The following is a 12324-nucleotide window of genomic DNA, read 5'->3' as shown; positions in this document are numbered from 1 at the left end:
CCCCGGGCAGGGGGGGGTATGGATTTGAGGCCTTTGGAGGAGGAGTAGTTGGGGAGGACAGGGAGTGAGGCAGGCCTTGGCCCCCCCCCCCCCCCCCCNGCCCCCCCCCCCCCCCCCCCCGGGATAGAGGCAAGTGAGAGCACTGGGATGGGGGGAGGGGAGGTGGGTGCAGAGGTGTCATGTCGGGAGCCATCTAGACTGTTGGTCCGGAGCGTGGCACCGGGTAATGCGGGCTTACCATCAAGGAGGCACCTCTTTTCCACAGAGGATGACGCGTTGAGTGGCTCTTCCCTTCTTAAAATTAGCTCTGTAATTTCTTATAATTGCTATTAGAAGATGCTGTAAAAAGCTTGTTTGCAAGCCTGATTGTATTTTAGTATTTAAAAACTGAGTTTCAGTTAGGCTGTACTTTGCTCTGTGTATGATTTTATGTGTGTTGTGTGTATGTTTGTGTATTTTTAATCATGAGCCTCAGTCACTTGTTATTCGTCCTGATCAGGCTTTGTCATTTGTCCGGGATGCCTCCTCCTCTCCTGTCCTCTTGCAGCTGGGTGGGGATGAGAAAGTTCTGGAATTCTAATTGAGCCGGGGTGGCTACTGTGGGCTGATGATCGCCATCAGACTTGCTCTATAACCAATGAATGGGTTGGAAGATTTCCCTCTGTATAATTTTTGAAATGCCAGTTATGGGGTCTAATTGCTTAGGGAATATAATGAACTTTAGATCCCATTTTTACAGTCTTTGAACAATCTGTGATTTTTAAAGATGTTTTCTCCAGAAGGCCAACAACTTCTGTTTCCTACTCATGGTTGTTGTCTGTTGCTGGATTGATCATTATTCACTGTGCTTCTGGCTTCCCCTTCTTTCTTCCCTTCCGGCTCTTCATGGCTGTGGGCTGAGTCCCGGGAGACTGGTGCTGGTGGGCGAGGGAGAGCCCTGCTCACGTCTTCAGGGGCCTCTGTGGCAGCACTGTGCCGGCTGCTGCAGGAGAGGACTGACATCCTGCCCTCCCGCAGCTTGCATTCCTGGGGAAGCAGACGGGCAGCACAGTAGCAGACGCATGATCTAATGCTGGGGAGCAGTAAGCCATGTAGGAAAAGACCTCGGTGTAGTTTGGGGTGGGTGCAGAAGGCACTGGCCCACAGGGAGTTAAAGGTGGCAGACAACATTCTCTTGTCTTTTCGAGCATATGAGATTGTCTTCCACCTAAGACAAAGGAATAATCATAGTTGGGACAGTGAAGGCATTTCCTGGCCCAAGGAATTAAACTGAGATCTTCTGGAAAGGGAAAGGTGGATGTGTGCCTGGGCACGTCCTCAGATTGGGATGGCAGCCCCCGGGCTTGAGGCAGTCTGGTGGATAAAGTGGCTGTGTTTGTGAACAGTGCCTGCTGACATCTCCTCTCTCCTGTTTTGCAGCTGGGCGGGGATGAGAAGGTTCTGGAGAGCTGCTTGAGCCTGGGTGGCCACCGAGCCCCTGTGGTCACTGTGGACTGGAGCACGGCCATGGACTGTGGGACATGCCTCACTGCCTCCATGGATGGCAAGATCAAGCTGACCACCCTGCTGGCTCATAAACTCTGATGGGACCCGCCCCGAGGGACACCCACGGAAGCAGTATTATCCTGGGGGGAGTAGAGAAACAGGACAGGAAGACAGGGCGCTCTCCTTCCCGCTCCTGGCTAGTGTGAGGACTCCTCAGGGAAAGACAGGGAACTCTGGCTCTGTCTGGCTGCAGAAACTGGACGGGAGCCACATTGAGTGGTAGCACGAGTGCCCCAGAGACCAGCACGCTGGGCTGTGCAAGAGGCATGCTCCAGGTGGCGGGAGGAAAGTTCAGGAAGCAAGAGATACAGTATGATGGCTGCTCTGTTGGCCCAGGAGGAATTGACAGTATTTTGTATATATATGCTCATTTTTCATCTTTTTTTTAAAAAAAGAATGCTCTCACGGTCACCTGGTATCTCTTTCTGGAACACGTGCGTGCAGCAGAGCGTCTCCCTTCTCCCTTTGCCCTTGGAGAGGCAGATGTTCTGACGGAGCTGGCCAGCTGTGGCCAGCTGTGGGGCTGAACCGTGTGGGAGGTTTGCTTGTGGCTTTGCCTTAGAGCTAGGCCGTCCTGCCTCCCACTGAGCTGGCTAGCTAAGGTTTGTTTGTGCTCTTCCTCTTTCTTTGGGCTCCAGTCAGGGAGGTCATAGTGTTCCTTTTCTTCCCTGCGTTGGTGGAGCTTCTCGGAATGAGGTTAGGGTTTGAGGCCTCTGATTCCAGCCGCCCAATCCACCTGGGTGTCCCCGTCCCTCTGCCACTGGGGCTCCGCTCATTCTGTAGCCTTCACATCTTTGAGGTGGACCAGAGCTGCCAGCGCCCTCTGCTGGTGAATGGTGAGAGGACCGGAGCCAGCGGGCCAAGCTTGCTTTTGGTCAGAGGTTGGCGAGGTGTGGGTCTCCGGCTCTGACACTTCCAGGGTGGCCTTGTTGCCCAGATGCTCGGAACAGTCGTTGTAGGGCCTCTTTGGGCTCTAGCCCAGTTCTGGTGGTGCAAGTCCGGAGTGGGGGGGTACTTGCAGTTACCTACGTCTGGAAGATAAGTGGGTACTAAGGCCTTTGCTCCCATTCTGCTGGCATTTGGAAGAAAACTAGGGATTTATGTGGCTCAATTATGAGAACACTAGAGACTGATAAGTAGTTACACATTTTTACCTATTTCTACCTTGGTAACCCTCTCTTCAAATGAAGAAAACCAAGACTTCTCCATTTACAATTTTCCCCATCTTCTGCATTGAAACAGCAGATTATCTCCACCACCGATTCTGTAGGACATTGAAGAAGCCATCATGTGTTTCATTTGAGTGAGAGTATTCGCTGGTTAGCTTCAAAGTTTTGTTTCAGTTTCTCTTATTACCCATTCTCTCTGCTCTATATGGTCTCCACGGCTACCAAAATGTCTTTAAGGATTGCAAAGAAACAAAGAACACTTGAAAAGCTGTGTCTTCTCTCTTTTCCTTTATGCTCTGGGCCGAACACCCACCTCCCTTTTGTTTTGACTTTGGCTTGAGATTGTGTGGGGTTCCACAGCACACTGCCTAAAACACAAAACCACAACACTGCCTAAAAACAAAAAAACCCAAGTCCCATTCACCTCTGACCTTTTGAAATTAGCAAATACAGGTGGCCAAACCTGCCCGCTCCTGGCCTGTCTCTCCCCAGCCTTCACTCCATCCTGAGTGCGGTCAGGCTGTGTTCACCCTGGTGTTCCTCCCTGTGCCGCCCATACCCCTTCAGAATGAGCTTGCATCCTCCGGTCAGTCATGTCAAACTTGAATTTCCCTCTCCTTCACAAGAGCTGCTCGGCACCTGCCCAGAACCCCAACAAGACTCCTCCCATTCTTCTCGGCAAGGGGAGCTTATCGGGAAGCCATCAAGCCAGTACAGCTCAGCCCAGCCTGTGTACCTGGTGTGGGTTTGCCCCCCCACCCCGCCCCCGGCTTTGGCCAGGGCTGCTTGAGAGCCCCTCGGGGACTCCCCCTCGCTGTCCTCCGACCTGACCTGTCTGCTTTCTGTGCTTGCCACCTCTGCTGGGCCTGGGAGCACAGAGTTCAAAGCACTTGAGCCGTTGGTTCCAGCCTGTCCAGATCCCACAGCACGGGTTTTCTATCCCCGCTTGGGCATCTCTCCTTTCAAACAGAAAGCTGCTCACGCAGATGCAAAGGTTTCCTGTTCGTCAGACCTCCTTTTTCAGCTGGTGGTGGGAAGAGGTTTTAGGGAGACAAATACGGAGGGAGCGATTCCACTAAGAACAAGTATTTCCTGTTCCTTTATTCACAAAACAAAATGATGCTTCGCCAGTTAGACCTGGGTTTGTCCTGGCTTGAGAGCAGAGGACCTGGAGGTCAGCAGTTCTAATACTTTTAATGGAACCAGAGAGGCAGGGCCTGTCCCCTTGGTGTTGCCCTCCGGAAAAGACTGGAGGCAGAGTCCAGGTTCAGCCTGCAGCTCGACGACCCCAGTACACGATAGGTTGGTTTTGTGACTTGAAACCTTTGATTTATCTTCGTAAGCCTTGCTTGGGTTAAACCATCCTGGCCCAGCGGGTGAAAGTGCTTTAGAGAGACCCAAAGCGCCACGCAGCTGGAAGAGAGCTTCAGGGTCCGAAGCCCCCAAGCTTGGGATGGAGCTCCCCTATTGTGCACCTCTAGCCCATGGAGAATCATTACCCCATTCTCGGATTTGTTATAAACCACATTTCAAAGGGCTCTTGATAATTTCACATTTTGGGGCCAGACGCTCAGTTCTGATCATCCTTTTACCTCAAAGTGCGGCAGGAGAAGGTTCACCTGTGACTGCTCATGCTTGTGTTTTTTTTTTTTAATGTTTTTTTAATTATGTTAGTCACCATACAGTACATCCCTGGTTTCTGATGTAAAGTTCGATGATGCATTAGTTGTGTATAACACCCAGTGCACCACGCAATACCTGCCCTCCTTACTACCCATCACCGGTCTATCCCATTCCCCCCCTCCTCTCTGAAGCCCTCAGTTTGTTTCTCAAAGTCCATAGTCTCTCATGCTTCATTCCCCCTTCTGATTACCCCCCCTTTCTTTATCCCTTTCTTCCCCTACCGATCTTCCTAGTTCTTATGTCATGCTTCTGTTTTTTTATCATGTCTGTGACCTGGAGGTTTCTTTGCTGGCCTCTTTTAGCCTGCTGTAAGCTGAGTGTGATTTTAACTAAAACTAGATGCGAGCTCCACGTGTCCACGGCAGTGCTCAGCACCAGGCTGAACACAGACCACTGAGGACACCTGGGAAGCTTTGTGGAGCTGCCCTGCTCCCTCTCCTTATGTTCAGTATTAGTGACACCTACTTCCTTTAAGATAAAGAGGCTTTAATTTCTTCTGCACCCAAGGGGCTCACCTTGTGCCCCCTCCCCCTGGGATGTGGACCCCCAGCAGGGAGAGTTGAAATTGGTCCCTGTGGGAATCCTGAGCTTTAAAAAATGCAGACCCTCCTCCCCTCACCCTAATTTCTGACTCACGGGGCCCAGGAATTGACACTCTAATAAGTCCAACTAGCAAATGGAGCCATGTTTGGGGACTGTTAAAGAAAAAATATTCTATTAAATAGAAAATTATTCATGACAGTTAAAAATATCAAGGCAGACTTTATTCAAAGGCGGGTACTCCAGTGGGGTTTTGTAGTAGGGGAGAGCCCTCAGGCTTAACTCTGGATGCAGCAAGGAAAGGGACTTTACAGCCAAAGAGCAGAGTGGCAGCAGTGGATGAAAAGTTACGAAGAGGAAACACCAGGGGTGTGGGGGTCGGGGGTCGGGCTCTGGCTAAACTCAGCACCAGGATTCTTGCTGAAAGCAATTTAGGTGATCAGACATCACCTGGAATTTGGTGAACGATGAGGAACCGGCCCAAATGTGAGGGTGATCAGGATTGGGGGGCGGGGGTTCTGGCTAAAATGACTTGGTAGGATGCTTGCTAAAACTGGACAATGCAGAGAGGGGCAGGAAGGCTCCAAAGGCAGGGCCTAGATGAGAGCAGAGGAGCCCAAGCAGAGTTTGGTCCAGGAGGGACTGTGAGGCCGCCGGACCAACAGCAGGCGAGTCCCGGTCCGGGCATGGACGCCGACGGCGCGAGCTGCCTGCAGGGGGCGCGCCGGGTCTCCGGTCGTGCAGCGGCCCGGGCCGGAAGTGCCTTGGCCGCGCGGGGCGGGGCCGGGTCCCCACCGCCGCCCGGGGCCGTCTCTCCGGCCCGCCCCGGAAGCCAAGAGCTGCGCGTGAGCCCAGGAGGCGGGAAGCCAGGCTGGAGGATCGCGTGTTCAGGGCTGAGCTCTGCCCAGCCGCCCGCTTCCCGGGGCCCGCGAGCCAGCGAGCGAGCGTGCGGGAGGCCTCCCTCCCGCGCGTCCCGCGTCTCCCGTGGGCAGCCAGGCCTGGCGTGCAAGCCCACGTGCAGCCCCTCCGCTCTCGCCCCACGCAGGTTGGCACTCGTCTCGCCGCGCGCGGCCTGGGGCGGCGCAGGGTCCCCGAGGCAGCGGCGGGCGGTGGTTCGGGAGTGCCGGCACGTCCCGAGCGTGCGAGGCTGGGTTTCCCCCAGGCAGCGCGGACTCGTTGTGGCTTCGCAGGCCCTGCCAGCCGGGCCTCTGCCCTCCTTGGAACCCCCGGCGGCGCGGCGGCCGTTAGGCACAGGGTTTGGCCGGCACGACCCGGCTGCGAGTCCTGGCTGGCTATTTCAGACTTCTTTGTAACCTTGTGCACATTGCAGTCAGTTCCTCGTTTCTAAAAGGGGCTATCAATATCTGCCTCGGGGTCGAATAAATGTCCGTATGCCCTGGCGGCTAGCAGTGCTCGTGTAGTTGGGGGACTAATACTGTTGCCTGAATTTTGACAGCAACGAGGTACGTTGGCTAAGGTCTGTCCTCTGGCCAGACAGGTTAGGATGACGACCTGCTCATTTTTTTCTTAAGTTGTAAACAGACTTCTCGATGAGCAATAAATGATGATGATGCAGAGAGGGATCTCTTACTCCCGGCTGGCCCTTTTCTAGGCAAACCTCTGCTCCAGTAAGATCCTCCCTAGGCGGAACCCTGAGCTGCTTTCGGGGTTGACTGCCAAGTGGAAGGGTTCGACTTGTACCCTTTGAGCCCCAGGGTGGGGGCTGAGCTTTAGGGGGAGGGGAGAAGAGAGACCAGGTTAGATGAGAGGCTGCCCAGGGGCCTTCGGGATTCTCCATCCGGAGCCAGCCCCAGCTGTGGTCCCTGATCCCTACTGCCGGCTAAAATCTGGCCAGTCAGAAGTATCTTTGGATTAAGAGAGGGAGTGTTGGTCGATTCAACCTCACCCTGAATCAAAATGGTCTTGGGGTTCTCTGTAACCACACCAAGGTAGAGGCAATGAGAAGTCTGGAGTTGGGGAGATGAGGGAGAGATCGTGAGAGATACGTTGAGGGTAGGAGAGGCTGGGCACCCTGGGGACAGCGAGCATCTTGGATGGCAGGGAGAAGGGGAATGTCCTATCTTAGTCTCCTGGGCCCTGCTCTCTGGCCTGTCTTGACCAGTAATTACAGCTGATGACTGGAAGTATTTTAACTTCTTAGAATTCACTGGACTTTGTTCTTTGTAGGAATTACAGCGTGACTCCCATTCAGGACACACCTATAATTCCTGGTGTGATGAGAGTGGGGTTTGCTGTCCTGAATTAGAAAAGCAAGTCATTAAACCTGGGCCCTGACTCAGCTTCGGGAGAGAAAAGAGAGATGGGAGACTTAAAATCTGAGGATAAAAAGAGGGTCCTTCCCACATGGATGACAGCCCAGGAGGCCAAGAAGAGAAAGGTTCCAGCGAAGACCCCCAAGGGGAGGAGACCTGCGGCAGTGCAGGGGTGTGCTGCAGCAAGGTGGGGCAACTTCTGGTTGGGTTCCCAGGGAATTGGGGAGGGAGGGATTGGGGGCATCACAGTTGCTGGGGCTGAGCCTTCCAAGTGCTGGAACAGGGAGGTGGGTGTTTCAGCCCTGCGGAAACCTCTTTAGCTCACAGGTGCATAGTCAGGAGGGGTGAAGTGAGCCCTCCCCTCACAGACCCAACTCTGCGCGTGCATCTCCACGGCCAGACACTCAAGTGTCAGCTCCCAGGCAGTGCTCCCCCTCTGGCTTGCACACATCAGCCAAGCTCTCAGACACCCTCACCCCCCTCCCTGACTCTTCCTTTTCTAAGTTGTCCTAACTGACCCACCTCCCTTCTGACTCGCAGTCCTGCTTTACTGTGGTCATGGGTGCGGGTGGCTGTCAGTCACATCTTGGCCCGATGTCTGTTTGATCTGCGGTGTGTGGGGCACTGACTGTCAGGAGCTGGCCATCATGCCCTACTTCCAGATTGGAAAGTGGCAGCGGGTGGGAAGGCCTGGGGATGTGGCTCTTGCTCTCATGTTCTTCCCCCTCATGAGACCGGAGACCCGTCTGTCCCCATCTTAGCATCGTGCCTTCCTTTCAGACTCACCACCGTGAGGACCGTGTACTGCATGAGTGAAGCTGAAATGGTAGATGTCGCTCTGGGGATCCTGATTGAGGTAAAGTCACCTGTGTCTCTTCTAACTCTGAGGACCAGAAACTAGACCGGGCCCTTGGTTAATGGCAATAAAAGAGACGCCCTGCCTTCTCAGGTGGCCTTGGGAAGCCCTGTCGTCTGGCATCCCGTTTCTTCCACCTGGCCCTTGTCTAGCACTTCTCTCAAGGTCACGCTCCCCTTGGCTTCTCCCCATGTGAGGTGTGACTTAATGTTTGGGGCTGGACACCTGGGGAGGGATTGGCCTTGGGAGGGAGAGCAGCTCTCTCTGGGGTGACTCTGTGCTGGAATGTGGAGGGGCCGGAAGTCTTTACCTATTTATGTTCTCTGCAGGGTCTCAGTTGGCTGAGGTGACTTCTTACCATTGTACCTCTCCTCAGCTGAATGCCACCCAAGTCTCCTGGCTTCTGAGGCGAATAGTAATTGTGCCACCTTAGTGTTGTGTAGTGCTGTGTAGTTGACTGGGTACTTTCGTGTATTGTCGCATTTAATCCTTGCCATCGCCTGGTGATTGTTATTTCCTATATTATCCCCATTTTACAGACAAAGAAATTGAGGCCCAGGGATTTCCCCTTAGTTACACCGCCAATAAGTGACAGAGTTTAGGCTCACACTCAAGTTTTGTATCCCCTGCTCCTCCCATTCTGTCACCCTGCCTTTCCAGAGAGGTTTTTCCTGTTTTTCTTTTCTACTTAGTATTCCTCAGGCCCCGGCCCACGTCTCTCCCACATCGGTCATGACTTCTTCAGGAGCTGTGAGGGGGAGGAGGGTGGGGAGGGGGAGGAGAGGCTCTGACTGGGGAGCGGTCAGCACGGGTCACACGCTGGTCACACACTGCCTTCACGGTGGCGTCTGCATCACTGACAGATAAGCCCGCGTTCCCCCGGGAAATAACATAATGTCTGTTTTGCCCGTCATTTCTCCTACTCCTGCAGGCCCGGGAACAGGAAAAGCCCTGGGAGTCACCGACTCTGGCTGGCGCTGATAAGCCAGAGCTGTCCCCAACCTGCTCAACTCTGTCACCGAGTTCTCCTGGGAGTAGAAGTGAGGATGAGGACAATGGGAAAGACGCCCTTCCTCCAGGCCTCAAACCTCCTCAGGGGTGCACGGGGTCTGACCCTGCGTGCAGCAGGAGCCCTGAGGAGGACGAGGACGAGGACGTGTTAAAATACGTCAGGGAAATATTTTTCAGCTAAGGGACAGACTTCCCAGGACTTTCTACCCAGGGCGGTGAGGGAAGCCGGCTTTCCCTCCCGGCCCGGGGCCTGCCCAAGGATGCTGACGGGGCCCAGTCCTCCCCTCCGTGGGCTGGCAGATGCCACAAGGCAGGGAAGCCCAGGAGGGTCTGGGCCTTGGGAGCTGTGCTGAGTGTGTGGAAGTGAGGAATCAGAATGAGCCACCATCAGTTCTCTCTGCACTGCACCTCCTCAGCTCGGAGGGTCTGACTTTATTCACTTCCAGGTCCGGGGAAAAGGCAGACGTGGGGTTCACACTTACTGGAACCAAGAGTCAACTTAATAATTTTGAAAGAAGAAAATGTATGGCTGCTACGTTCACTGGAATTCCGACAGTTTAGTCAGCGTGATCTTTCCCTCAGGAGGAAGCCTATATGAAACCGAGTTCCCGTCACCCGTGCAGCCCGGGAGGCAGATGTCCTGCCCACAGTGCTCTGCCTGCGATCCGCCCCCCACGCTGCCACCTTCCTTCCACTTGGCGGCTCATCCTCTGTCCCCTGGGCCGTTGTAAAGCGAGAGTGGGACAGGAGCCCGCAGGAGACCCTACAGACGAGAACCCGCCCAAGTCCGTATTTCTGTCTCTGTTCAGTGTGGTTTGGACAGGCATGGAAGGAGGCAATCGTTTGCTGTCCAGGTTTTTCCGATACACACGTGCCGAGAAATACAAACCGTTCCCCAAGGCGAAGGTTGTGCTTTTATCCTTTGCAGTTCTGGGTGGAGAAGTGGAGAGAGGCAGCCTCCGCAAACGTATGTGGGACTGTTCGTTCACCTTCCTCTCCTTCCTGGGGAGTTGGTGTATTCTGTTCCCAACTCCCAGGGCTCGTGCTAGGAATGATTTGCCCGCTGACGCCCCTGCTTTGTCTGGTTTCGGGTCCAGGAGCCTTTCCAGGAGAGCCTTCAGAGACGCCGAGGCTTCTCTTTGTGCCCACGGGTCTGTCTGGAGTGAATCCCTCTGCCTTCAGGAGTGGTATCAGGGGAGGGGGCTCATCACATCACACCCACCACGGAGAGAGGGAGCTTGGCGATCAGGGCCCCAAGGGACACGAGGTGCACGCTGTCTCATAATGTTCCCCACCTGTTGACATAAACCTTCACTGGGTTCCAGTTTGACATTTGGCAAATTATCCTGGAAATCAGGCCTCGTGACAGGAATCCTCTCCCCATCATCCTGAGGATGAAGTAAGAATGGCTTGCTCAGATCAGTTCTTGGGACAATGAGCTAGGTGGCTTGGGGGTGTCCTTGAGAACCTTGGAAGTCCCATAGGACAGACAACCCTGCACAAAAGTCATCCTGCCATTGCTGCCTCCTGGTCTTGACACCGGGTACCCCAACTTCTCTATGGTGGGGCCCGTCTGCTAGGGCTTAAGCTCGGCATTTGCTATGAAACAGGCTGAGAAGGCATACCAGCCCGTTTTCTGGCACTTTCTCTGAGCATAGTTCAAACTGAACTCTTGCAATCACACGTAAGCCTTTAGACACAACTAGCAGCTGTCCAGCTCGCTCTTCTCCTCTGCCCTTGGAGGGAACACGACTGTGGCCATCAGCAAGAGGATGAGGAGGGCCTGGGCCACGCCCAGAGCTAGAAACCCAGACCCCAGGAGGGAGAGCCTGATCCACTTCCATGTGTAGGTGAGGAAGAGGCCCAGGCCACTAGCCAGCAGCATGGACGACATGGCCAGGAAGCCCACCGCCAGCTGCCACTCTCCCTCGTTGCTGTTGCACCAGGCCAGGAAGAGAGGCAGGGGGACAAAGAGCGTGAAGACCAGGGCCCCATACACACCAAGCCTGGCCAGGGCCAGGCCAACCCGCGGCACACCCAGGGCCTCCAGCTCAGGGAACTGGTGGCACCGCAGGGAGCCAGTGCCCTCGTCCCACAGGCAGAAGTTGTAGAAGCCGATTCTGAGGTTGGGCAAGTCTGTGAGGTTGCCGGCCTTCCAGAGGAGAGCGTAGAACAGCAGGGAGATGACCGCGGCCGTGGTGACCATGATGCCCAGGAACAGCAGCTGCTCCGCCCGCCTTGGTCTGCGGATGGTCATTTTCTCCTGCGCTTTGCACCGTTGCCTTGCGGGTACCTGAGGGAAGTCACATCCGTGAGTGTCCAGGCTCCCTCCCAGGTTCCTCCCAAGCTCGTGTTCTCCCTTCTGGAATTCCATAAACACCTATGGCAACCTCCCTTCCAAACCCAGCAGGACTGAGAAGTTAGGGGGAACCTCCAGGCAGGACCCACCTGGTGACCCAGCCGCCTATCTGGGCCGAGTTCAGGGGGAAGGGCCCCCCGGGGAACTGGGGGTGCCTGACACGGGCTGAGTGCTGCCCTCTGAACAGGGGCTCTGCTGCAGTTCCAGCACCACAAGCCACTGGAAATGTTTGTGAGGGAGTTTCTCGGATCCTGACAAGGGTGGGCTTGTCGGTGGGGAAGGAGAAGCCTCTCGGTCCTTGGGGGCCTGAAGGGGGAGGACGGTGCTAAAGGCACAGGGATCGGTCATTCTCTGGGCGACAGCAGCACGACCTGGGAGCTAGAAGAACCACCAGCAGTGGGACCCCGACCAGTCAAGTCAGAACTTCTGAGGTTGGGGCCAGGCACTGGTTGTTCCAGAAACTCTAGAGCGCTTTCTCACGCATGAACTGGGCTTGAGGGGCTCTGTGAGCTCCCCTGCTCTGCTCTGGGAGTCAGGGCTTGGTGAGGACAAGAGGCCACCTGGTAATGAAATCACACAGTCGTACTCCCTACTTCTTAAGTGTCTACGATTTTTTCCTGACAACAGTAATTCTAGAAATCTTGGAAAATAATTTTTAAAAAAAATATTAAAAATGACCTTTTATCCCACCGCATACATAGAATCACTTAATTTTCTACCAATATTTTTTTCCTCTGTGCTGGTGGTGTATTTTAAATCATACGGTTGACCACAATGATTTTCTCACTGAATATTGTGAACCTTTTTTCAAAGCTGTTGTTTTTTTTTTTTTTAAAGATTTATTTATTTGACAGAGATAGAGACAGCCAGTGAGAGAGGGAACACAAG

The 12324-nt window shown here is 54.3% G+C and overlaps 3 protein-coding genes across 8 annotated transcripts in view; 2 read left to right on the top strand and 1 right to left on the bottom strand.

Moving 5' to 3' along the window:
• Positions 1-2981, top strand: part of WDR91 (WD repeat domain 91) — a 67712-nt gene extending 64731 nt beyond the window's left edge. For all 4 annotated transcript variants that reach the window (XM_019808329.2, XM_002927619.4, XM_034672629.1 and 1 more), the window contains one exon: positions 1420-2981. In XM_019808329.2, coding sequence (XP_019663888.2) covers positions 1420-1584 — 165 coding nt within the window. In that variant the 3' untranslated portion in view covers positions 1585-2981. The remainder of the gene's footprint in view (positions 1-1419) is intronic.
• A 1573-nt stretch (positions 2982-4554) lies between these two features.
• Positions 4555-9979, top strand: CYREN (cell cycle regulator of NHEJ). Of its 3 annotated transcripts, XM_002927620.4 has the most exons (4): positions 4580-5982; positions 7125-7397; positions 7991-8066; positions 8998-9979. In XM_002927620.4, the coding sequence occupies exons 2-4, from the start codon at positions 7258-7260 to the stop codon at positions 9256-9258; spliced, it is 477 nt and encodes a 158-aa protein (XP_002927666.1). In that variant the 5' UTR covers positions 4580-5982; positions 7125-7257; the 3' UTR covers positions 9259-9979. The 3 variants fall into 3 exon arrangements, 2 of the variants coding, with proteins under 2 accessions (XP_034528470.1, XP_002927666.1); XR_004629087.1 differs by lacking the exons at positions 7991-8066; positions 8998-9979 and having other exon boundaries at positions 4555-6400; positions 7125-7258; XM_034672579.1 differs by lacking the exons at positions 7991-8066; positions 8998-9979 and having other exon boundaries at positions 4563-5982; positions 7125-7260.
• Positions 9472-12324, bottom strand: part of TMEM140 (transmembrane protein 140) — a 16699-nt gene continuing 13846 nt past the window's right edge. Inside the window, exon 3 of the mRNA XM_034672599.1 lies at positions 9472-11370. Within this exon, the coding sequence (XP_034528490.1) occupies positions 10780-11334 (555 nt within the window). The 5' untranslated portion in view covers positions 11335-11370 and the 3' untranslated portion in view covers positions 9472-10779. The remainder of the gene's footprint in view (positions 11371-12324) is intronic.

This window comes from Ailuropoda melanoleuca, chromosome 1 (assembly GCF_002007445.2).
Source record: "Ailuropoda melanoleuca isolate Jingjing chromosome 1, ASM200744v2, whole genome shotgun sequence".
NCBI lineage: Eukaryota > Metazoa > Chordata > Mammalia > Carnivora > Ursidae > Ailuropoda > Ailuropoda melanoleuca.
This window is presented reverse-complemented; position numbering and strand designations above follow the sequence as displayed.

What these genes read in the sequence shown, in the direction of transcription:
- CYREN (XM_034672579.1), top strand. Translation starts at nt 5,498, where the DNA reads ATGCAGAGAGGGGCAGGAAGGCTCCAAAGGCAGGGCCTAGATGAGAGC. An exon ending in TCCGCTCTCGCCCCACGCAG is followed by an intron (nt 5,983 to 7,124) that starts GTTGGCACTCGT and finishes TGTTCTTTGTAG; the next exon opens with GAATTACAGCGTGACTCCCA.